This window comes from Sciurus vulgaris (assembly GCF_902686455.1).
Source record: "Sciurus vulgaris genome assembly, chromosome: 3".
Taxonomy (NCBI): domain Eukaryota; kingdom Metazoa; phylum Chordata; class Mammalia; order Rodentia; family Sciuridae; genus Sciurus; species Sciurus vulgaris.
In genome coordinates, this window is record NC_136463.1 from 106,984,532 (window position 1) to 107,009,955 (window position 25,424).

Genomic DNA, 25,424 nt, shown 5'->3' on the forward strand with positions numbered 1-25,424 from the left:
TCAGACCCAACGCAAACCTTCTTTCCCCTTCCCCTATTAGGGGACAGAACTGCCACCAGAGAATAGCAGGCTGACTTTGGTCACAGGTGCTGGCCATCCTGGGGTCACCTGAGTTGTGCTTGCCTAAGGTGGGGCCTGGGCCCACCTGTCCTGCTAGTCTGTGCACATTGGTGGAAATTCTCCACGACCAGGGCAGATCTTTGTTCTGTTCATCACTCTGACACTTCCAACTCAGAGGAAGAGAGATGGGATTCTCAGATCTGCTTTAAGAGATTAATTAATTTATTCAACAAATGTGCAGTAAGCGCCTACTAGGTGAAGACATTGTTCTAGGTGAGTGGAAACAGTGTCTTGCAGGTTGCCTACCTTCAGATTTGAATGCCACATCACACTTATTTCATACCCATGCTAGCTCAAAGACCAGATGGCAACATCTGAAATGTCATGCATCTAAGTCTCTACTCTGCCTTGTTACATGGTATTGTTTAATTCATTTCCAGGATTCAATGATGTTTTAAATTTTTTCCTGTATCTGTCCTTAAAAACAAATAAGCCAAAAAATATTTGGTGTAATAAGCCATAGTCTTCTACTTCACCTATTGGGTGAAATTGGTTGGTGCTTTCAGTGTTTGGGTTTTCTGGAAGACTATTCCCTTGTGCTGATCATTCTCTATTGTTTCTAATAATAATAGGAAATGACTGAGACAAATACAGTACTTTTCTTTGAATTTAATGCAGAGCAAATCTTTTCCCAGCACTTCCCATGTAAATGATTTGAGGGAGATATTTCTAAACAATGTAATGCATAAAGATGAGACGTGTGCAGGAGAGGAAAGAAAGGACAAAGGGTCGCAGAAGCCCCATGTTGTGCCACCCGCCTTCACATCCTGAGAGCTGGCTTCTATTAATTCCTCCATAAAGAGACCCTGGAGGAGCAAGTGCAAAAAGGACCATCTCCTGGGTTCTCAGTCAAGAACTGAAGAGTAACAGATGATATTTGTACCTCATAACCTTTCAGTGACGGCCCCACTAACACCACCGGACGCATTGATGGCACAACATCGTAAGGAGGAATGTGCTCCGTCTGAAAGAGATGATTCAACATGCGTGACAAGGTGCGGTTGAGCACGCCTCCTCCACAGTCACAACATTCACAGTTCTGGGGTTGAGCCATAACTGATTACCAAAGATCCCCACTGGGGAAGCTCAGCCCTTATTTTATAGCCATTTGGGTAACTAAGATGGAGATTGCAGGCATGTATGTACAGGAACCTTAATAGTAAGTTTAAAAAGGAAATACAACTTACCACTTTTTGCTTCTGTTTTGCTAAAAGACAACAATGAGAGCCATATCAAAATACGTAATTTCTGTAAATGATAGTACATGAGTTTACAAGGGGGAAGAATAGTCATCCTCACGGCTTCCCTGTCACCCCTCTGCGGAGCACCGCCCCTTTATTTCATTCTGGGCATGTTCCTTTTAAAGACACATGAGAAACAGGTAACTCCCTGTACAAATGCCCTTATATTCTGATTTCAAGTTGGAGGCGTGGTGGAAGCTTTTGGCTAGCCACTAATCGTGGGTTGTTCCAGAGCTGAGCATAGTACCCAGTATGGCTGAGGACAGCTGGTCAAAATTTGATACAAAGAAGCAATAATGACGAGCAAAAATGACTGTCACCTCAATCTTGTGTGTTTGAAACTTTGGTGAACCAAGAGCTAATTCTGATCTTTAAATGTTTTTTTGACCATTTTCTGGAACATTGCTACTTTCTTTCTACCACGTTGCTTTTAAACTTCAAATCAACTGGTAACTAGTCATTCCTGGTTTTTCCTGTTTGTAACAGTGAGAAGCTGCAATGCCCTTGAAAGTCCAGCAAAAGTGAATAAAGCAAATATCTGATGAAAGAACCAGGTGGGCCCTGTCAGTTTGGGGACAACCATGACAAGAAGTTGGGTTCACTGTCCTGGAGATCAGGAGGGATTCACATGAACAAGGACCAGAGTCTCAGAACTGTTTCAGAACCAATCCAGTTTTGACATGCAGGAATACAGCCTTGGACCTGCCTTTCTGAAATGGTACTGTCAGATGCCTTAATGCAATGTCAATTCTGGGTCAGAAAGACATTAGCCTATAGGAATCAGAGGATGTGATGGAAGAAATATTCCTGAGTGGCTCTTTCTATAATTCCCAAAGGCATGAGAAATTCCTGATTGAGCTACCACTGTCCTTTCATTAACATTAATTCCAGGGCTCAGCTGTATGCTATCCAAATAGGCAAAAGGGGTCATCTGAGCCCTACCTCATTCTCTGCTTTAACCCCTCCTGAACCTCCACAGTGCAGGCCGTACCAACACATCCTAAAGTCTCACTTGGAGACTGAACACAACATTTTCTTGAGAGTGTCCAACTGTTTTACTTTTCTGTTGGCCCTTAACATCTTGAATTCTATTGGGTTCTTGGGTAGAGTAATGAACTTGTTGCAAATTGGTTTACAGAATGAACAGTGACTACCTCTGGTGGTGGGACAAATAAGAGTTTTTGAAATTATATTTTAATGATCTGAACTTTTAGGTCATTAGTATTCTTTAAATCAAAACAAATCATCATAGAAAACAACTGAGCAATGAAATATTATATAAAAGGACCTTAAAATCAAGCCTTTAACTGATTGCAAAATTATTAAAAATGCTTGCATGTGTATTCCAATATTTAAAAAGGAATATATTTCATTAAAATAATATAACTAAATCCCTCACCTGTTGATGTGGGAGTTGCTCGAAATGTCCCTGATACCATTTCTCCCAAACTCGATGAGGAATTTCCACTTGATTTCCTATGATAGAGAAAGAAACTCCTCAGACTCTTGGAAAACAACTTGAGAGTATAAGACTTTCTTTGGCCTTAATTCTACTAAATAATTCAAAGCACACCAAATCCTGCTAGAGAGAGCAACTTCAAGAATCTGTTCAAATGTTTTCTTTGACCTCATTTCTCAGAGGAAGAGGAGAACTAACGTGGCCTGGAAATACTTTGCGAAAGTTACTCAATACAGAAATTAGGCAAAAGGATCCCTGGCTGGAATGTCCTGGTGAACTGCTTTTGCTCACCCCACACCAGTCACCAGGTACCAGTCAGATGTCAACACAGCTCAAAACAAGCAGGGAGACCTGAAGGAAATATTTCTTCTTAAAAGTGATTATGGGGGTGTGGTCAGAGTTAAGAACGGACTATAAGGAGTTCCTATTATCTGTGCCCTGAAATGGAAGTTCATCAACATTGGTGTCTTGATGGGTGCTTTGGAAAATTCCCTGGAACCTGCAGAGGCCTGGGGAGCTGAGCTTCCATATCCCTGCCTTTCAATGCCCTTGAGTATGACCTCTAAGTTTCCCAATCCAATTCCTCATTTTATCCTCGTCACTCCTCCTTGTTGGACCTTGACACATCATAGCATGTCTTTGAGCCTTTCCCATCTATAGATGCAGAAGCTGCCTATACTTCTTGAGGGTGGTATAAAGGTAAACAGGATCCTGAGTGTGAACTTGGCTTTATTACTGCTCCTGCCACAAAGTGAGCTTTTAGTTCAAAAATACATAACAACATTATGAATTAATAATAATAGTTATAACAAAACTTTGAAATGATGGTAACTCCTTTATTAATTAATTTAACAAATATTGATTTTGTATCCCAAATCTAGGAGCTAAGAATACACCAGTGGGGCTAAGAGACAAAATTCTTTCTCTTTGTGAGTAACTTTATAGTGGGAGATGTCGATGCTAAACAAAATAATAGATAAATATATGATACTGCTAAGAGTCATAAGTGAAACAGAAAATTTAAGTCCAGGAAAGGATTAGAAGTATGGGGAAGGAGTGGGTACAGTTTTAAATATGGTGGGCAGGAAAGGGATCACTGCAGAGGTATTCTTTAACAAAGATCTGAAGGAAATGTGAAGGCAAGTGATCCAGTGAGAGGGAACAGCAAGTGCAAAGGTCCTGAGGCAGAACCATGTGTTCCCAGGTGATTTCAAAGAGGATTGGGGAAGGTAAAACATCTAGAGAAGAGGGAGCAAGAGGAGTCACAATTAATAGTTGTTTAGGCATGTTATTCACTTAAAAGATTAATAATTAAAAGTGGAGTTAACTGTACTTATATGATCTTTTACCATCGAGAATGATTCCCATTAGGACAAAGGCAAAAAAGACCATAAAAAATAGAAGAGTTTTTGAAATAACAAAGGATTCAACAGAAAATGGAGGTTGAGGGTCAAGAGAAAAAACTACTTCTGTTTCAGGGTTTCCAAGGAGTTATAATACATCCATGCTTTAGTTCAAGCTGCAACACATATATGCAGGAGTAGGAGTCGAATTTCTTCCTCTCAAACTGGGCTTGTATTCCTGGGACCTGCTGCCACCTGCACTGAGGCCTACGTGGCTGCTTCATTAGTCCACTAGAGGCTGACTCGTCCGAGCTAGACAGTGTCTTCACCCCAATACCAGGAGATGGGGTGCCACCAAAAGCTCAGGTGGAGAGAGGGCTGCTAGTACTGTCCATGCACCATCACATTCTGCATCCACTCAAGAGTCTTTTTAAAATTAAGTTTTTCTGGTGGAGCTGGGGATTGAACCCAGGGTCTTATGCACCCAAGGTAAGCACTCCACCAACTGAACTATATCCCCAGCCCGAGAGTCTCTGAAAGTGAGCCAAGAAAAGCCATGATGCTAGTTCAGCTGCTCTGAGCAATGATGCCCGGTGACTCTCAAAGAGGAGAGCGTGAGTTCTGAGGAGGGTTTCCTGAGGCCACAGAAAACCATCTCCGCGGTGGCATTTGTGTGGATTGCAGGGGTGCCGGGCTTCGGCATATGCCAGGGGGACTGAGAAATCTGAAACCTTTTCAACCTTAGAAATACCCTGTACAGAAAAGTATCTTTTCCTTTTGAAGCACATATTTTTAACCTAATAAGAAAACTTGAAAAGTCATCTAATTTTCCTACAAGAAAGAAAGAGTGAGCTGGTTTACAGAAAAAGGATGGGACCTTACCCTCCGTGAAAACGTCCTCGTTTCTGTTCTTGCTGAATCCGTATGTTCTCCAATCTGAGCGGACTTGGGATGAAGCCAATCTCACAGCCCTCTTTCACCAGCCTCCCTATCCACCAATCATTGTTGTATTTCTGGAATGCAGAAGGAAAACTGCTATCAATAGTAATTCGCTCATCTTCACATTCCAGGAATTAATTTCAGGGGACCAGAAAAACAAAACACTATTTATATGATCCACTATATGATATTATATCTATGACATACAAATACTATTCATATCACACTATACTTTACTACATTACAGTAAATATTTTAGGTTCACAGACTAAAGCGGGATGCTGCAGATTTTATTCTGCAAAGGCCCAGATAGTAAATATTTTAGGCTTGGCAGGCCAGATGGTCTCTGCCACAACTACTTGAATCTGCTGTCCTAGTGTGAAAGCAGACACAGACAAACATAAACAAGTGAGTATGGTTGTGTTTCAATAAAACTTTTCTTTTCAAGTAAGGCAGTGGGCCAGCCTCAACATGTAGGCTATAGTTTGCCAACCCTGACTAAAGCCAGGTCCTACCCTTTGGATTCCTTTGTTCCTTGTCAAGAATTCCTAGCTTAGATATTAACCCCTAGTCAGAAAAGTAACTGGCAAAGATTTTCTCCCATTCTGTAGGCTCTCTCTTCACACTCATAATTGCTTCCTTTGCTGTGCAGAAGCTTTTTAATTTGATGCCATCCCACTTATTGATTCTTGGTTTTATTTCTTGAGCTTTAGGAGCCTTATTAGAGAAGTCAGTCTGCCAATATGTCAGAGTGTTGACCCTATGTTTTCTTGAAGCTGTTTCATTGCTTCTGGTCTAATTCTTTGATCAACTTTGAGTTGATTTTTGTGCAGAGTGAGAGATAAGGATCTAGTTTTTCTTCTACATAAGGATATCCAATTCTCCCAGCACCATTTCTTAAAAGCTATCATTTCTCCAATGTATGTTTTTTGTCAAAGATTAAAGTACTGCAACTATGTGAATTTGTCTACGTGTCTTCTGTCCTATTCCATTGGTCTTCGTGTCTATTTTAATGTCACTACCATGCACTGTTTGTTACTATATCTCTGTAGTTAATTTGAAGACAGTTATTGCGATGTCTCCGGCTTTGCTTTTTAGGTTTAGGATTACTTTGAATAATCTGAGTCTCTTATTTTTCCATATGAATTTTGGACTTCTTTTTGTTAGAATTCAAAAAACTTAATACCAACAAAACCAATAACCCAATCAATAAATGGACAAATGAGCTAAACAGACATTTCTCAAAAGAAGAAATACAAACAACCAACAAATGCATGAAAAAAAGTTCAGTATCCTTAGGAAGCAGAGAAATACAAATCAAAACAACACTGAGATTTCATCTATTACAGTTAGAAAGGTAATCATCAAGAATACAAATAATAATTATTGCTGGCAAAGATATGGGGATAAAGGTACACTTACATATTGTTGGTGGGACTGAAAATTAGTACAACCACTTTGGAAAGCAGTATGGAGATTCTTCAAAAGACTAGGAATGGAACTACCATATGACCCAGTCATCCCACTCCTTGGGATTTATACAAAAGATCTGAAAACAGCACACTATGGTGACACATGCATATTAATATAAGCAGCACAATTCACAATAGCCAAATTGTCGGTCAGCAGATGAATGGATGAAGAAAATGTACATCTACATGGTGGAGTTTTACTCAGTAATTAAAAAAAAAAAATGAAATTGTGTCATTTGCTGGTAAATGGATGGAACTGGAGAATATTATGCTCATTTAAATGTCAGTCTCATAAAGTCAAGTCAAATGTCTTCTTTGATATATAAAAGCTAGAGAGAGGGGAGTGGAAAGAGAAATATTTTTTTTTTCAAAAAGGGAGATGTCTCACAAAAATAGATGTGTGACCAAGAGAGTAGTGGAAGCGGGTTGAGAAGGAGGGAAGGGCATGGGGAATTGTTAGGGAATGAAATCTATCAAGTATGCTATGTGCATGTATGAATTTACCACAATGAACAATATATATGTATGTATACAGATATATGCATGTACACACATATGTATACACATATACACACACATATATGATTATAATGTACTAACTAAAATAAGAATAATATATGGGCTATCCAGAGTAGAGCCAGTGGACCTAGGCAGGATAAGGGAAGGTACTGAGGAATGAGACTGATCAAATTACACTATGTGCATATGCAAACATAACAATGTATTCCACCTTTATGTATAATTACAGTGCACCAATTAAAAAAAATTCAAAAAGAAGCCCTAGACAATTCTTCTGGAATAGATTTTATCAGGTAAAATATGAATCAATGTAAATGAAACTATAGAAGCCAAGACAGATATATCTCAGAGGAAATACATTCAATACTATGTTATTTGCTAAAAGTTTTCTGGTAAATTTTTCATGATACTGTCTGTAGTCTACTCTATTTCAAACAGATTTGCAAATTAAGGTTCATCTTTTTATATGAAGAAAAGGAAGTCTACTCTTATAAAGTCTGAGCCTATTTTAGATTTGTAGGAAGAATTTTGGAAATAATTTCCAAATGGACTGAAGCCAAAAAGAACTCCAAGATTTCCACTCAAATAGGCTTCATGACATGTAAACTTGAGACACAAGTCCACACAAAGGTTTCAACCAACGTGAGGCAAGATGCTGTCAACGTGGCCTTATTTGATGGGTCAGCAAAACTGTATTTGTAATTATTGATTTGCTGAATCGTAGGGCAGGAGGCAATTTAGTCCAAGTCACCAGCCTCAAGGGAAGGTTTCAGCTAGGTCATTTTTAGAAAAAAAGATATCAATCCTATTATTTAAACCGTCTAGAGATGATTATTCCAAAAACTTCCTTCATTATTGAACAAGATAAAAGTGTGTGTATGTGTGTGTGTGTTATTTCAAAATGTAATAACTATATGTAAGATGATTTGCTTAGCTTAAAGTAGAATTTCCATGTCTGTGATACTGACACATTTGAAGGAAGCGCGGATGGTTTCCTTGAATCATTACAGCATGAAATTCTGAGTAACTTTGAGTAATTCTGAGTAACAGTCTCACACTCAGAAGAAAATGACGTGGTAGGATGTGGCCTTCATTATGCACACAGTTCCTGTATGAGGTACATATGGCATGAAGTATGAGCCTGCATTGAAAGAAACATTGAGTCGACCCCACAGAAAACCTTAACAATCAAGGTCTTGGTTTTCCTCACTTTCCGGTCTTTAATTTCAGAATAACAGGCCTGAAATAACAAGCCTGTTTATTTTGTAGTTAAGAAAAGGCAAGTGGACTCTTTTAGAATCTTTGGTGTATAGGTCTGGAATTTAAATTTTACTGTGGTGGGGACAAAACAGACCATGAGTCATAGTCTCCTAGGGCTTAAGTTATTTCCTGAAATTAAGTTAGCCCACTGGAATACTAATTTGTTAAATGGTACCCAAGTGATTTTAAAAGGCTTCCTAAAATGTATAATGCAACTTCCCAAAATGTAGGAAACAGCTTAAGCAGAGTGAGAGTCTGACTCAGCGAGGGTGCAAGTTATTTGAGTTGCTTAGTAGTAAGGCACAATATGAATTCAGAGCTTAATTCACTAATCATTTGACTTGTGGGACAAGAATAACTGTCGCTTTTCTTTGCAACAAGACTTTTCATTACTGAGAAAGTACTTAGAATGGTGCATAAGAGGTGGCTGTCTAAGTGAAAGATGAGAAGAAAGACTATGACTTGATTATAGAAATGTGTTCATTTGTGTTGTTGATATTGCTGGAGCTTGTGTCAGCTTTCTGGAGAGGTCACCTTAGTGTTGCTCCAATCTTTTTCAACTTCATTCCCTAAAAGGATTAGAATTTTCTCTTTCTAAAAAAAAAAAATTGTTTTGTTACCAGGAATTGAACCAAGGGGCACTCAGCTACTGAGTCACATCCCCAGCCCTATTTTGCTATTTTATTTAGAGACAGGGTCTCACTGATTTCCTTAGCACCTCGCCATTGCTAAGTCCAGCTTTGAACTCATGACTCTCCTGCCCAGCCTCTGGAGCTGCTGGGATTATAGGTGTGCACTGCCGCATCTAGCTAAGATTTTTTTTTTGCCTGATTTTTCAAAATCTGAAAACAGTGATTCTGGTCTACATAGGATTACCAGCTCAATACCATACATCACACTGCCAGGGTAAGTCCCTGATTGACAGGTATATAGATCCAAAAGCAACCCACAGGTCAAATTAGAATATTGATAGAGAGGAGCGTGAAGGCTCCAAACTCCAAGTAATGATAAGGAGATAGAAATGTTAATTACCCTGATTTGATCAGAACATAGTATCAATGGATCACATTATACCTGATAAATATGTATAATTATAATGTTAATCTGAAACTTCAAAATGAAGTTTAAGGAGATGGAAATGTTAACTGTCCTGATTTGAAGACCACATATCACATACATGTATCAAATGATTGCACTGTGCCCCATAACTATGAACAATTAAAATAATAATAAAGAAGAAAAATACTGACAGAATGCAGGAAAGCAATCAAATACAGCAGGGTTAGAATGTTTCTGGGAGTGTGTGTGTAACATGGGAGAACTTCCCTTATTTTTTTAAAGCGTTGCTTCTCCTTAGAAACACTGGGAGTTTGCAACTAATGAATACTGCTTGGGTTTTTTTTTTTTTTTGGACCTAGGATTAAACTCGGGGGCACTTAACTTACTGAGCCACACACCCCCAGCCCTTTTTTTGTATTTTATTTAGAGACAGGATCTCACTGAGTTGCTCAGGACCTCCCTAAGTTGCTGAGGCTGGCTTTGAATGCACGATCCTGCCTCAGCCTCATCCTCCGGAGATGCTAGGATTACAGGCATGTGCCATCTTGCCCAGCAAACTTGGTCATTTTTTATGGAAATGGTGAGATAGTATCAACTTAACCACTCAGATGCTGAGGTGCCTGTTCCAGGCCAAGGGTCCTTGTCTTCTAGGCAAATGTGGGTATCCTCACCTTGTCTGCCATGGAGAAAATGGAAGTCATCAAGTTGATGCTCCCTCAGTTTCCCATTCCCGGAGCTCTGAGCTTTCTATGCCCATACTCATCTTTTCCCCAAATGTAACTGAATAAGTACTCCTCTTTCAAGGTCCACTCAGGGTCTGGATCCCACTTTTCTTGCCTACTCAAAAATTTTACCCCTTGGCCCATCTCTCCTTTGCCATTCATCTCTCCTTCTCAGTTGTTAATATCAACCTTATGCAGGTGGCTCTAGCAGCTCCCACCTTGAAAGAAGACCTCCTTTAACCTGGATCCTCCTAGGTCTACAGCCTGGCCAGTGTTAACCCCCTTGCAAGCACTGTCCATACATGCTGACCCATTGCTTTGTGCTCCCTTGTCTCCTCATCCCACTTTGTTTGGCTTCCATCTCCAGTTTCACAGACAATGCACCCACTGATCTCCATGCTGCTGAACCAGACTACAGAATGCAGAGTTTCAAAGACAATGACTTTCAAAAAGGATTATACGTTTGCACATCTCATTTTGGACTGGGGGGCAGTAAGTGCAGGTGGACTCAGTGACATTATATGATGTGTTTATGTTTATAACACTCTTCGGGAACTCCATTCTCAGGTTTCACTTCATTGTTCTTCATGCTCACTTTTCTTTAAAATTCTATTTCTCACCTCTAGCCAAGCTAGTGGAGGCTATCTAGTGGAAACATTCTCCAGTGCATGCTCTTCCCCACTTGTACAGAATAAGGAGTTTCAAAGCAGATGAGACTTTCCACCAGCCTAAATCCTGTCTCCATTCTCCAGATGTTGTCTCCTCCCCTCTTCTCTAGACCCTCACTCAATCAGTCATTCCTTTTCCTTCCAATTTATTTTACTGGATTAAACATCTCAGCATGGAAAATAAACAAATCTTCCTCATCCTGAAAAGTAAAAATGTACAACGGATTTTAAAAAGGCTTCTGTAGCCCTATGCTATCTTCCCCTGGCTAACACCCATTCTTCTTTGAATCAAAGCGTTTAGGAAAAAACACACTGCAATTTCTACTGTTTGGCCTCCACAGGATGTGGATAAGGATCTTTCAAGCATCTTTAAAGGAAGGTTCACAACACTAACCAGTGCATCTAAAAGGAAATTCATAACAATGTTCACCCTTGCAACAAATCTGCTCCCCTCTCAGTCTTCTCTGCTTTGATAGCTGATACTAGAGGCTAATGGCATACTGTATCCTTCCAAGCCAGCCAGAAAAACTGGTCCTCATCCCTCATTTCTCTTTCCCTTGCTTTCCCCAAATCCCTAGCCACATGAAACCTTCATATTCTATCCATTTGCTCCTTAACTCCAAACCACGCCTTCTCTCCATCTTTTCTGCTACCTCTACTCCAGCATGCCTTGGCACCTGTGCCATGCTCCCTTGCCCACCTGAGTTATTCTGCTTAGAAGATTGGTTATATCTGTCCTTTATTTCAAATTCCTCTTTAGCTCCCTGCCTGGTGATAAAGACCAGTCTTCTCACCATGGCCCAAGAGCTCATTTCTGAAATCTGGCCCTTGCGTCTCTGATCCAGACCCTGCTCTGTGTCATTTCTACACTACCCACCAGCCACACTTCTACCAAGTGCCCAGCCCTTGCCCCAGCCTGGACTCCCTCAGGTTTCAGGTTTCACCACTTCTGTAGAGCTTTATGTTCTCCTGATCTTCCTACTTCCCCACCAGATGGTCCCTCCACCTCTTCCTGTGGGCTTCCATAACATCAATCAAATTTTTCTATAATAGAACCTGTCATCCCATGCAGAAACTATGAATACTTATCCATCCCTCCCACCAGACTCAAAGTTCTCTGTCCATGGGGACAGTGATACTTATGTCTGATTCCCCCATGCCTAGCACAATGTCTGACAATAAGTAGAATTTCAATGTACCTGGTTTGAGTAAGTGAAAAATTTTGATGTTGCTATTCTATCTTTCTAGATGTGAAGCCTGAAGTTTTCCTCAAGGGATCACTCAATCCCTTAAATATTGCTTCCCAGAGTTCTCTGCTAATTTTTTTAGTTCTAACATTTTCTTTCAATGATGATATACTCTGGTGTTAATTCCAATATCAGTCCACAGGACTATCACACAGTGTTTATAATTATAACATTCTTTATGAATAGTTCCTTCTGGGCAGGTGCCGTCCCACCAAACTCATGCTTCCCTAAGTTGGATCCATAGATCTATGGCTCTCTAGCCCACAGGGTGATTAAAAGATGGGATGGTAAGTAGCTCAATAGTGAAGTGCTCGCCTCGCATGCATAAGGTCCTGGATTTGATCCATCCACCAAATTGTTGTTTTTTTTTTTTTTTAAGGTAACCAGAGAACCAAATGTCTGTCCTAGATCCACCCTATGACTTCAAGGATGGACCATGATCCAGTGTTGTAAGTGTATAGTAACACAGGCAATGAGCTCAGGCTTCTACCTATCAGTGAGACTGAAGTCATGTGGAAGGCACAGAAAATTGAATTGAGATACTACACTGGCAGCTCCTCAGTTCTCCTCATTGGTGAGTTTGTCTCAGAGTTGATTCCAAGCTTTGGCTTTATGGCAGGTGAAGGGATGCAGTGTGTCCTACATTTACCTCTTTAATGTGTAGAAAGTCCTTGGCATCAAAGGAGATGGCTGTGCTTGGAACAGGCACATCCTCATCCAGAGCTCCACAATAGCTCACATTCGTCTTCACAGCAAATGCTACAGGTTTGGACTAGAGACAGAACCGCAGAATAAGAAGTGAGGGAGGGGTGAAAAGAGATGAGCAGTTTTCATATTGCAATGCATTATAAGATGATTGATGGTACCAGGCAGCGAGGGAAATCACTTTCCAAAGAGGGATTCTATTAGGGTTTATATTCCCAGATAATTTCAAGAAATCTGCAGAGTTGACTCTGAAAATGATTCAGTCCTATCAGCCCCATCACTTTCCCTCTCCTGTGGTACTTCCCAACATCCCAAATAAAGAGCTGTCCCCTAAAGTATTAGGGGGGATGGAAGAAGTGGGGACAGTCTGCTTTGTTCGCTAGTCATAGAAGTTATTTATTTTAGATGGTAACAAACATCCTCCCACCTTAGGATGCAAGAAATATGTCCTGGATGTTTTAAAAAAAAGGTTGGGAGTTTGGGAGTTTGTAAAATAAGTATTTCTGAAATAGCCTCATATCTGAAAACCTATAAAATCTCATGCAGGAGAATAACTTGTCTGACAGGGAAAAAAAGGAGCCAAGATGAAACCCAATAGGTAGGGCTCTTCTTTCATTCCTCTCTAGCTTACAAAAGCTGGTTCTGAAACTCTTCTTATACAAATTCTTCCCAGCAAAGCACTCTTGAGCTGGTGCAGCTTTGAAGGGGCTAATCAAGACACCAGTCTTGGTTAATGGTGCTTCCATCAATATCTGGGTCACCATAAAAGCCACAAAACAGATTCTTAAAGAGAATTTTAAAACAGAAATTAGCCACATATGAGACACAAGTTTCCTGATATTCTGGACTGCTTTGTTACTAGTTCATTTATTTGCATAGGGAATATGACTGGGGGGTGTTAATGGTTGAAGCAGGACCCAAGTTAGAATCTCACTGATATACACAGGAATCTCACAGAAATTACTGAAAACAGAGAACAGATCTGTAGATGTCAAAGCAAATGAAGACATCTCAGGCACCTGCATCATTCTCTCATTGGTCTCTAAAAGATTTTATTGTAAAAAGAGAAAAGGGGGGAAAAAAAGAGAAAAGGGAAAGAATTTACTTTATTCAGGCTTGAGATTGTCTTTTAATAATTAGAAAGGTTGGATCAACACATCTTCAGAGTCTGTCATACAGGGCAAAAGCAAAGGTTGGCCATGACCCCTGTTTTTCATGTTGCTACTGTAGATAAAATTTCATTTGACAAAAGGGTCAAAGGAAAAAGAAAAAAATAGAATGGGAGATCAGTAATGACTCTTCTGGTTCTAAAATTCAACCATGGAATCTATTCTGTTTTGTTTCCTGTGGGTCCACAGGGAGAGGAATATCTGAAGGTCTAATTTGGCAATGGCTTTTATCACACGTTTGTTGCTTCTGTCTGAATTGTTCAAAGTGGAAAATTTAGCCAGGTGTGGTATGTACCCTGTAGTCCCAGCTACTCAGAAGGATGAGGCAGGTGGATGATTTGAGCCCAGGAGTTTGAGAACAGCCTGGGCAACATAATGAGACCCCGCATCTCAAAACAAACAAAACAAAAACAAAGTTCTGGACTTCACACTGAACTTGAGATGGAAGATTGAAATCTAGATAGAGAATAACAGAGGAACCAGTAGGGAATACACAGAGCTGTGTGGCTTGTAATAAAGGCTATGTAACAGAGAAGGGGAGAGGTCAAGGTCGGGTCAAGATCACAAGCTGGTACCTTAGGAGGTTCTCTGCCAACACTAGGCACAGCAGGCTTGATATTGCCACACTGACAAGTTAGAAGATGACCAATAATTCACCATAAAACCAAACATAAAAGGATGAAGGTTCTCAGGAAATGGCCCTCTGGGGATAATATTAACCAGTCTTAAAAGTGAATGGACCAGGGGTTGGGGTTGTAGCTCAGTGGTAGAGCACTTGCCTAGCATGTGTGAGACACCCGGTTAGATTCTCAGCACCCATATAAATAAATGAATAAAATAAAGGTCTATCAACATCTAAGAAAAATATTTTTTTAAAAGAAGTGAATGGACCAGAGAGGTTTGCAATTTGGAGCTTTATCGGAGTAATCAGAAAACAATTATTTTAGAGGAATAACATAAGGCAGGGAAAAGGCAGCTGACAGCTGCTGAGCAACTGTCAGTTTTGGACCAAAGAAGGGCAAGAAAGTCACCTTTGCTCTCTCAAGCTGGATAGCTGCTTGCTGTTCTCTCTCCTGTCGAATTGCTTCCCGATCCTCTTCCAAAGAGACATCGGAGTCAGATGGCCTGCTTGTGTAGGAATCCGCTGAACCCTGGAAAGAACACAGAATAGCTTAAGTGAGGTGATGTGCAGCTTAAATGTCACAGCTGTAACAGCATCCCGGGGTGAGTTCTTTTCATTTGCATAGAATTTGATGCACGCACTCTGTGCCTTATTGCAGATATAAATTTAGATGGCAGAATATAATTATGCATCTGAGTTATTTGGAAGGTAGCAATGTTGTGAAGGAAAATATTTTGACTAGATTAAGTGCTAGGAAGTAAACTGCAAAGAAAACGATGCGATGTTCAGCCCCAATTCTAGCTTAGTACTATCTTTGTAGTAAGCCCATACTCAATTGTGGAACTGAAGTTTTCTTCCATTCTCTCTTTTGCGTATACTAAACATCTCGAGGAAAAAGAGACTCAGTTATTATAGGAGCTAAGTCCTACCTGTATTTTTGGGTTACAGATCATCAATTTGTCTGAGATTTCAACACAACATAGCAACATCTTACATTAGCGAGGTGATTTTCCAGTTTCAAAGTCAACACTACGGAGACCTTTCACTATTAAATTTTCAACCATGGTCCTACAACAGTCAGTATACAGTTAATACGGACACTGGGAAGAAAAACACCTTGAGGACAGAAACACAGAGGTTCTTGTTGAAGTCCATGCCCAGAAGGGCTATTTGATCAATATCGAAATGTATCTTGATTCATGTGGCCAGGGGACTGGAGGTGCTCATGCCATAAGGAAAGATGAATTCTAGAGCAGTCAGTTAAAGATATCTGCCCCACCCTCACCCTACCTCCAAGTAAACAAGCCTGGAGGCTTATCTTCAGCTGCTAAAGGAATATCCTCACTCTTACAATTACTTGAAGTGGGCATTAGAAGTTCCTATTTGCACAGATGATGACATTTACACAGGAGAGGTATTGGTAGTATATGCTGTACTCGGCGTGTTTCATAAATTATGAGCAAGCATTTTTGATAAGCATATATCTGTCCACATAGTGGAGAACTTACTATCCACTGCAAAAAAAAAAAAAAAAATTAAGATAAATAAAACATTTTAAGAAGTGGTTGATTACAACTGGCCCTTTGAAAGTTTTTCTAAACTTGGAAATGTTTATTGTGGGTCTGGGAGTGTAGCCCAGTATGCACAAGGCCCTGGGTTCATTCAATCCCCAATACTACAGGAAAGAAAGAAAAAGAAAAATACATGAAAAAGAAAAAAAAAAGTTTATTATGAATTTGTTGCCTATGAGGACAGTTTTGTCTTTCAGCAGAGAGCATCATTCCAACTGGGGTGGTCTTTCCTAAAATAGAAAAACCCAGTAGAGATGTTCCTGGCAGCCTAGAAGATTAACTCCCAGTTAAAGGTTTTATCAGAGTTCTCAAGCACGGCAGAGTTCTACCTTGTGACTCTGGAACACACTTCCGAAAACTTTATGCCAGTTACTGGATCACCCTGAGACAGTCTTCCCTGGAAAAGAGGGTAACTGATTGCCCACTTCACAGGATTAAATGGAGTAAGATACGAGCCGCTAATGTTTATTGAGTGCTCACTGTTGTACCCGCATGGGGTGAGATGCTTTGTACACCTTATCACTCTGAATCCTTGCAGCAGTAGAGAAGCTGAGATTTCAACTTGATTATTTCAACCATAAAGCCAGCAGCAGGTTGAAAGTCCATGTTAAGTAGGCACACAGTAAATTATCTTTCTTATCTCCATGTCCCTGTGCTGACATTTCTACATCGACTTAAAATAAGAACTAAGAGATTGTATTCATTTTTAAACACACTTATACATATACAATAGCCCATCCCGAAATGTAGCCATGTTTCTTAACAGTATTTGCTGTATTAAAAAAAAAAATATGCTATAAATTTGATAACCGCAATGTGTTCTATTCCATGTAATGTAGCACTTTTGAAAATGCCCTTTACAGAGGAAATATATTTGTTCATCAAATTATAATTGAATTCCTGTGTGCAAATCTATGGGAGGAAAAAATCTGAACCTACAAAAGGGATCAATGTAAGATGATCTTTGCAGATGTATTCATTACCTTAAAGGGTATCTACCTTGAAATCTTTTAAAACAGTGAGTTCTCTCAGAACACATATTTTGTCCAAAGTTATGTACATCGGTATAAAATCCAGACTAAGTCATAAAGGAAATGATGTTTCTAAAATACCTATGGGAAGAGTCTGGAGTTCATCCTTGGCTGTGCTTTGCTGGCATTATGATAGGCGGTGCCGCCCATTCCAACGTGTTGGATCGGCTTCCCAGAGGACTCTGGACCACAAAATGATTACAACATGTACACCAGGAAGGAGATACTTGCCTTGTGTGGGGAGTATGTGCTGGAGAAAGCTAGTGACTATAATACACAAGGAAGCAGGCTGCCTGCAAGAGCAATGAGTCAAACAGCTAAAATACACAATCCAGCTTTGCTACCAGGAGACGGCTAGTTTCCTAAAACTACTTTGACAATTTTTGAATCCTGGCATTTGATCATCTCTGAGCACAGGAGAAGCAACTCAAGGACTCCTGCAAATATGCTTTATTTTGAAATGTGAACTAGACTGTAGGAATCCCAAAATTACTTAATAAGTTCTACTCTGGCCAATTTCTGTTTACACCCCTACTTCTAAGATGGAGAGAAAGATAAGGCATTATGATACTCAGTTTCATAATTAATATTATATTATTACAACATTCATTCTGTTTTTCTTCAATGCCATTTATATTTCTCTGAATATGTAAATCATTCTGGCTGTCTCTCCAAGTCCCAGTGAGTGACAGCAGAGGCCCAACATCAAGAGCCCAAATTTGACTCATGGACATAGTTCTGCTGGCTTGGTACTGATTTCTTGCTTTTATTTATTTGTCTTGAAATATTTTTTTCAACTGGTCAAAAAAAGAGTACAAATGTGTCTCAGAAGAAAGGAGGAGAAAGATAAGAAAGGATCTGGGCCAGAAAAAATGCTCACGGACTTCTCGATCCCCAGAACCAGGGGTCAAATAGATTCCTATTTTATATAAATTCAAATAAACAAAAACAACAACAACAAAACCCAACATGAAAGAAAAGGATCTGGCTCTTTACAAAGGCAGAGAGGGAGAGAAGGGCAAGCCAGCCACAGGGAAGCCAAGAGAGACCTCCTAAACCAGACCAGAGGAAGGACCTGGGAAGAGCAGGGGGCTGTGGCAGGCTTGGTAAGGCTGGGATGGTAGGAGGGGGACTACCCAGAGGTCTGGAGAGACATTTAACAATCAAGAAAAGAGAAATGGCAAGAAGGAAAATAAGGCCTCCCTGCTAATAGGACAGAAATGAGGATGTGAAGATTAGTAGCCCTGGCCATGGCTGGAAACTGCAGTTCCATTAGCTTATAATTTTCCAGAAATTCATTTCATAAAATGGGTGAGGAGTACAGACACTTCACAGAAGAAAATCTACAAGCAATCAACAAACATATGGAAAAATGATCAACATCTCTAGTAATAAGAGAAATGCAAATCAAAACTACCATAAGATTTCATCTCATCCCAATTAGAATGGCGATTAGCAAGAATACAAGCAACAACAGGTGTTGGCGAGGATGTGGGGAGAAAGGTACACTCATACATTGCTGGTGGGGCTGCAAATTAGTGCAGCCACTCTGGAAAGCAGTGTGGAGATTCCTCAGAAAGCTTGGAATGGAACCACCATTTGACCCAGCTATCCCACTCCTTGGCCTATACCCAAAGGACTTAAAATCAGCGTACTACAGAGATACAGCCACATCAATGTTCATAGCTGCTCAATTCACAGTAGCCAGACTGTGGAACCAACCTAGATGCCCTTCAGTTGATGAATGGATAAAGAAACTGTGGTATATATATACAATAGAATATTACTCAGCCATAAAGAATGATAAAATTATGGCATTTACAGGCGAATGGATGAAATTGGAGAATATCATGCTAAGTGAGATAAGCCAATCTCAAAAAACCAAAGGACGAATGATCTGGCTGATAAGTGGATGATGACACATAATGGGGGGTAGGAGGGGTTAGTGTTAGGGTTAGAGTTAGGATTAGGGAGGGGAGAAAGAATGGAGGAAGGACTGTATAGAGGGAAAAGAGGGGTGGGAGTGATGGGGGGAAGGGAAAAATAACAGAATGAATCAAACAGCATTAACCTATGTAAATTTATGATTACACAAATGGTATGCCTTTACTCCATGTACAAACAGAAAAACAACATGTATTCCATTTGTTTACAATTAAAAAAAAGCACATAAAAAAATGGTGAGGAGTGATCTACTCAGTTTATCAAGTGATATAAAATTGGGCTGTTAACTCATATGAGAGGCAGGACAGTGACTAGTTCCTTAAAAGTTCTTCAGCAGATACCGTCGCAAGTCTCATCTTCAAGTTTCCAAGGAAACAACTAAACCAACTGCAGACTTGGGATTTCCAATGGGAAATAAATAAATAAATAAATAAATAAATAATATTTTTATATTTATATAGAGAATATCTATTTCTATAAATATTTTTCTCTATATATACACATATATACACACAAACATACAGAAGTATATGAAGTGTTTGCGTGTGTGTGTGTGTGTGTGTGTGTGTGTGTGTAAAATTATTTAAAACGTTATAAAAGAATGCATCCTATCCAGGCTCAGAGGCAGCAACTTGGGAGGTTGAGGCAGGAGAATGGCTTGAACCCAGCAGTTCCAGGTCAGCCTGGGCAACATAGCAAGCTCTCATGTCCAAATAAATAAATAAATACAATAAAGAATGCATCCCAGTGAACATCAGAAGAAACATATCTTCCCGTTAACATAAGACCCACTCTTCTTTTCACTTGAATTCAATATTGAAAGAAAGATTGTAGCCTTATTTCTTCCATGAAATTTATTGGGTATGAAATACAAAATGCCGATAGAACCACTGGAAAATCCTTTTATAGTTGCTTCCAGATAGAGGGAAAATGATCTCCAGTCAAACAACAGAAGGGCTTCTCCTTCACAGAGAGGAAGTGAGAGCAGCCCTGGGCTTCGGTGACCGGCTGTGTTGGGTTTACACCGTCTCCAGCTCTTGTTGGCAGTGGATATTGGGCAAGTTATTTTAAACTTCTGAGTCCCAAATTCCTTCCTTTGTAAACATGGGTAACAATGTACCCACTGCAGAGTTTCTGGAAGTTTGATTTGAGATAAAATATTATTATTTTTTTAACCATTATGGGGAAAAATTCAGGAAATGTAAGCAATTAATCTTTGACTCCCTAAATAAAGGTTTGGCAGCTTTTCAACAATAAATTTTTGGTCATTCCACAGTTGTAGGATATAGATCTTTAAAAAGAAAAAAAAAAACAGTTTTGTTAAGTATAATAACAGTATGAAATTCACACATTTTAAGTGTGCGATTCAATGATTTTTAATAAATTTATGGAACATAATTCACATACAGCACACTCTAAAATTAGAACATTTCTGTCAGCTCAGAGGAAACCTTGTACCCATTTCAGTCACTCTCCATTCTTATCTCCAGACCCAGGCAGACGCTTACTTATCCTTTTAAAGTTGAAATAAATGTTCTCTTTTTAGGAATGATTTTCGAATGTGTCTGTATCACTGAACTGTAGCAAGGAATACGGAATCAAAATCTTGCTATTTTAGGACTGTTGGCCTATATGGTCCAACAGTCCCAGGTCTCTCACTAACTAGTTTAGTTGTCCATTCACAGAACACTGCCCACCTACCAGACCTTGGATGGGCAGTGACAAAAGAGAACAGCTAGAATTTTCCAAGATTCCTCCCTCTTATGCAAAATAGGGATGAGACCCTTTTCAGGGTCATTTTGGGGAATGGACAGACAACAGGTAGAACTCAGCGTACAAGCCTTGTGCTGGTACTTACACCAGTGCCGACTAACAGAACTTTCTGCAATGATGGAAAGTTTTGGTGACAGACACATGTAATTATTGAGCACCTGAAATGTGAGTAGAGAGACCCAGATACTACTGACTTTTTAACTTAATTTTTTTAAATAAAGTTTTATATCCGTATAATTAAGAGTTTAAACATTCATGTATTGCTGTGGTTACCCTACTGGGCAGTACAATAGTAAAAACAAAATGTCAGTTTTCCTTCTGGATCAAATAAGTGAATATTAAATGTGGTATAAATTAGCACTGTAATAACTGCACGAAGTGGACTAAGCACTGGTAGAATCGTGTCACTCCCAATGGATGTGAGCCTGCTTCTCTCCACTGAGCTTGCAATAACTCAACTATGCAGTTTTCCACACTGGAGAAGGAACAGTTCTTTCTTTCTTTCTCTTTCTTTCTTTCTTTCTTTCTTTCTTTCTTTCTTTCTTTCTTTCTTTCTTTCTTTCTTTCTTTCTTATTTAGTTCTTTTTAGTTAACATGACAGTAGAATCCATTTGATATAATTTTACAATCATGGAATATATCCCATTCTAATTAGGACCCCATTCCGTGGAAGTACACAATGGTGAGATTCATTGTAGTGTATTCATATACATACATAAAAGATTATATGAGATTCATTCTGTTTTTCCTTTTTCTGTCCTCCCTCTCTTCCCTTCATTTCCCTTGATCTAATCTACTGAAATTCTGTTCTTCCCCTCCCCCACTTATTGCAGGTTAGCATCCACTTATCAGAGAGAATATGCAACATTTGTTTTTTGGGGATTGGCTTATTTTGCTTAGCATAATAGTCTCCAGATCCATCCGTTTATTGGCAAAAGTCATTCTTTTTAATCACTGAGTAATATTCCACTGTGTATACATACCACATTTTCTTTATCCACTCATCTGTTGAAAGGCATCTAGGTTGGTTCCATAGTTTAGCTATTGTGAATTGAGCTATTATAAACATTGATGTCACTGCATCACTGTAGTGTCCTGATTTTAAGTCCTCTGGGTATAAACCAAGGAGTGGAATAACTGGATCAAATGGTGGTTCCATTCCAAGTTTTCTGAGGAATCTTCATACTGCTTTCCAGAGTGGTTGCACCAATTTGCAGTCCCACCAGCAATGTATGAGTGTACACTTTTCCCCTCATCCTCACCAACATTTATTGTTACTTGTATTCTTGATAATTGCCATTCTGACGAGAGTGAGATGGAATCTCAGTGTAGGTTTAATTTTCATTTCTCTAATTGTTAGAGAATATATTTTCATATATTTTTTGACCATTTGTATTTCTTCTTCTGTGAAGTGCCTGTTCAGTTCCTTTGCCCACTGATTGACTGGGTTATTTGGGTTTTTTTGGTGCTAAGTTCTTTGAGCTCTTTGTATATCCTGGAGATTAATGCTCTGAGGAACAGGTAACAAAGATTTTCTGTAGTTCTCTTTTTATGCTCTTGATTGCTTCCTTTGCTGTAAATAAGCTTTTTAGTTTAACGCCATCTCATTTACTGATTTTTTATTTTACTTGTGCTTTAGGAGTCTCGTTAAGGAAGTCAGTTTTTGAGTCAAAATGTTGGCGGATTGGGCCTACATTTTCTTTTAGTATGTGCAGGGTTTCTGATCTAATAACTAGGTTTAGGTTTTGTTTTAGCTTTGTGTTTTGGTACCAGGGAATGAACCCAGGGGCACTTAATTGCTGAGCCACATCCCCAGCTTTTTTTATTTTTTATTTAGAGGCAGATGTCACTCAGTTGCTTAGGCCCTTGCTAAGTTGCTGAGGTTGACTTTAAACTTGCGATCTTCCTGCCTTGACATTCACAGCCACTGGGATTATAGGCATGTGTCACCACGCCCAGTTAATATGTAGGTCATTGATCCACTTTCAGTTGAGTTTTGTGCAGGGAGAGATAGGGATTAAATTTTATTCTACTACACATGGATTTCCAGTTTTCCCAGACCATTTGTTGAAGAGGCTATTTTTTCTTCAATGTATGTTTTCGGCACCTTTGTCTAGTATGAGGCAACTCTATTCATGTGAGTGTGTCTCTGTGTCTTCTATTCTGTCCCATTGGTCATCATGTCTGTTTTGGTGCCAACTATGCTGTTTTTGTTATTATACCTCGGTAGTATAAGTTAAAGTCTGGTATTTTGATGCCTCCTGCCTCACTTTCCTCAGTAAGGATTGCTTTGGCTATTCTCTGTCTCTTGTTTCTCCAAATGAATTTCATGACTGTCTTTTCTATTTCTACGAAGAATGTCATTGGAATTTTGATGGAAATTTTATTGACTCTGTTCGCACTTTTGGTAGTATGGCCATTTTGACAATACTAATTCTGCCTATACAAGAACACGAGAGATCTTTCTGTCTTTTAAGGTCTTCCTCAATTTCTTTCTTCAGTGGAATACAGTCCTTTCTTGGTGCCCATTCCAGATTTCCTTAGCTGGGTGAAGGCTCACTCCTGAGGCAGCCTCAAGCACCTCAGACAAACTTATCTTTATAGGACTCCTCTCTTTCTGGCAGATCCTCTTCTTTCTCCTACACCCCCTTCACCAAGCAGGTCCAGAGCTTTTTGCTAGGGCACCCAGTAGGGTCCCCACTCTGTCTCCAAATATGTAGGCCTGCAGCATGCCTGGAACAGCAGGACCTCAGGTTTTTGGAGAGAAAGACATACACCCTCATCAGAATCTATCTTTTTGTGTGTATGTGGTGGTGGTGCTGGGGATTGAACCTAAGGCCTTGTGCATGCTAGGCAAGCACTCTACCAACTAAGCTATATCCCCAGCCCCAGAATCTTATCTTGTTCTATGATTTTCCGTTCTTGGGTGATTGGTTAGGTGACCAACATGGTGCTTCATTATTGCGATGTTAATTGTTAACAACCCCATCCTTATAACTCGGATTGCTTTTTAAAATTGTGGCTTTCCAATGCTTTAATCCAGATAATGCATAAAATCCTGGATAATGCATACATTCCCAGCACCTTAGCAGTATGGGGAACTGTTGAAATTATATTTCATAGATGGCAAGTTAATGCCAATCTGAGATCCTGGAAAGTGAACTGCAGAGTGCTTTCCAAAATACATGTTTTATTATTTCTGAGTTCATATGCTACCTCTAGACTATTAAGGTTTTGGCTTATAATTTTTTAAGCTTCTACCTCAATGGTAAGGTTTTTCCTCAGCATGTTAGATATTGGTACATGAGTCTAAGGTACCTGTAAGAGTTTTCTTGTTTAAATGTAACTCTCCCAATTGTGTTCTCACTACTTATTTACAAATTATCTTATAATGAAAGGATAATTATACATAAATACACATTTTAGTAAAAATTAAAAAACAAGCTTTGTATGAATTTTCTCATAAATAGAATACAAAGTAGTGGGTTCTATTGTGATGATTTTATATAATTTATTTAAAAGGAAATAATAATCAATTAGAAAAGTTGATAACTTATCCTGCTTATTGTGCTGATTGCAGACAGGTATTTCTCTTGAAGGCCATTAATGGAGATCACAGCAGAATAATTCCAATTGACCTCAGAAGTACAGGAAGGAAGTGACAGAAACCCCAGACAGAATGGATGGGGATCTGTCTCAGCCAAGACTATTTAGGCACTTCTGGGAAAGAGGCTGAGATGCATCCACCAAAGGATTTGTAAATTAAGCTGAAACAGGAATTTAGGATAAAGACAGAGATATAGCCAGGCGCAGTGGCCCATGCCCATAATCCCAGTGACTTGGGAGACTGAGGCAGGAGGATCACAAGTTTGAGGCCTCAGCAACTTAGCAAGACTCTGTCTCAAAATAAAAAATTAGAAGGGCTGGGGATGTTACTCAGAGGTTAAGTGTCCCTGGATCGAGAGAGAGAGAGAGAGAGAGAGAGAGAGAGAGAGAGAGAGAGAGAGAGAGAGAGAGACTGAGTCTCAAAGGAAACATCCCCAAGTCGTTGAGATGCAGAAATCATGGCTGTAAATCTTGAGCAACATGTCCTCTCTCCATGCCCTTGTAAAACGAGGGAAATATGCAATCACAGGGAAAACTGGTGTGAAACTGTGTATCTCAGCCCTGCCTCCATCTCTAGCCTGGCTCCTAACTACAACCTCTTTATAAATATTGTGGCACTAACCCAAGGAGGGTTTCTCACTTGCAAGATAACCTGAACTCTTTCTTGAGTGTGTATTTACTTCTTAAATAAACCTTTTTCTATGCCTTCCCCTATCACATTTTGAAATTCCTTTCTATCACATATGTCAAGAAACCTGCAGGTCATGAGGCAAAATCCCCCTCCCCTTTGGGAACTCCTTGGACCCGTCTCTGGAGAGACAACTCTTCTCCCATTACAAAATTACTGGAGATGGTGGCAGCAGAAGGGCGGTTCCTTTTATACTGGGTTGACCCACGTGGGGAAGAATGAAGATTACTTTATATGAATGCAATTTGTCAAACACTGCCTTGATA

At 39.6% G+C, this 25,424-nt stretch overlaps 1 protein-coding gene across 7 annotated transcripts in view; it reads right to left on the reverse strand.

Moving 5' to 3' along the window:
- Positions 1-25,424, reverse strand: part of CACNB4 (calcium voltage-gated channel auxiliary subunit beta 4) — a gene marked incomplete at its 5' end in the record, with an annotated part of 250,496 nt that overhangs the window by 30,275 nt on the left and 194,797 nt on the right. For 5 of the 7 annotated variants that reach the window (XM_079133285.1, XM_079133286.1, XM_079133287.1 and 2 more), the window contains 6 exons: positions 1,004-1,084; positions 1,308-1,327; positions 2,761-2,837; positions 5,046-5,176; positions 12,699-12,821; positions 14,955-15,074. In XM_079133285.1, coding sequence (XP_078989411.1) covers positions 1,004-1,084; positions 1,308-1,327; positions 2,761-2,837; positions 5,046-5,176; positions 12,699-12,821; positions 14,955-15,074 — 552 coding nt within the window. Of the gene's footprint in view, positions 1-1,003; positions 1,085-1,307; positions 1,328-2,760; positions 2,838-5,045; positions 5,177-12,698; positions 12,822-14,954; positions 15,075-25,424 lie in introns of those variants that run through there. The other 2 variants (XM_079133291.1, XM_079133290.1) reach the window with 2 other exon arrangements.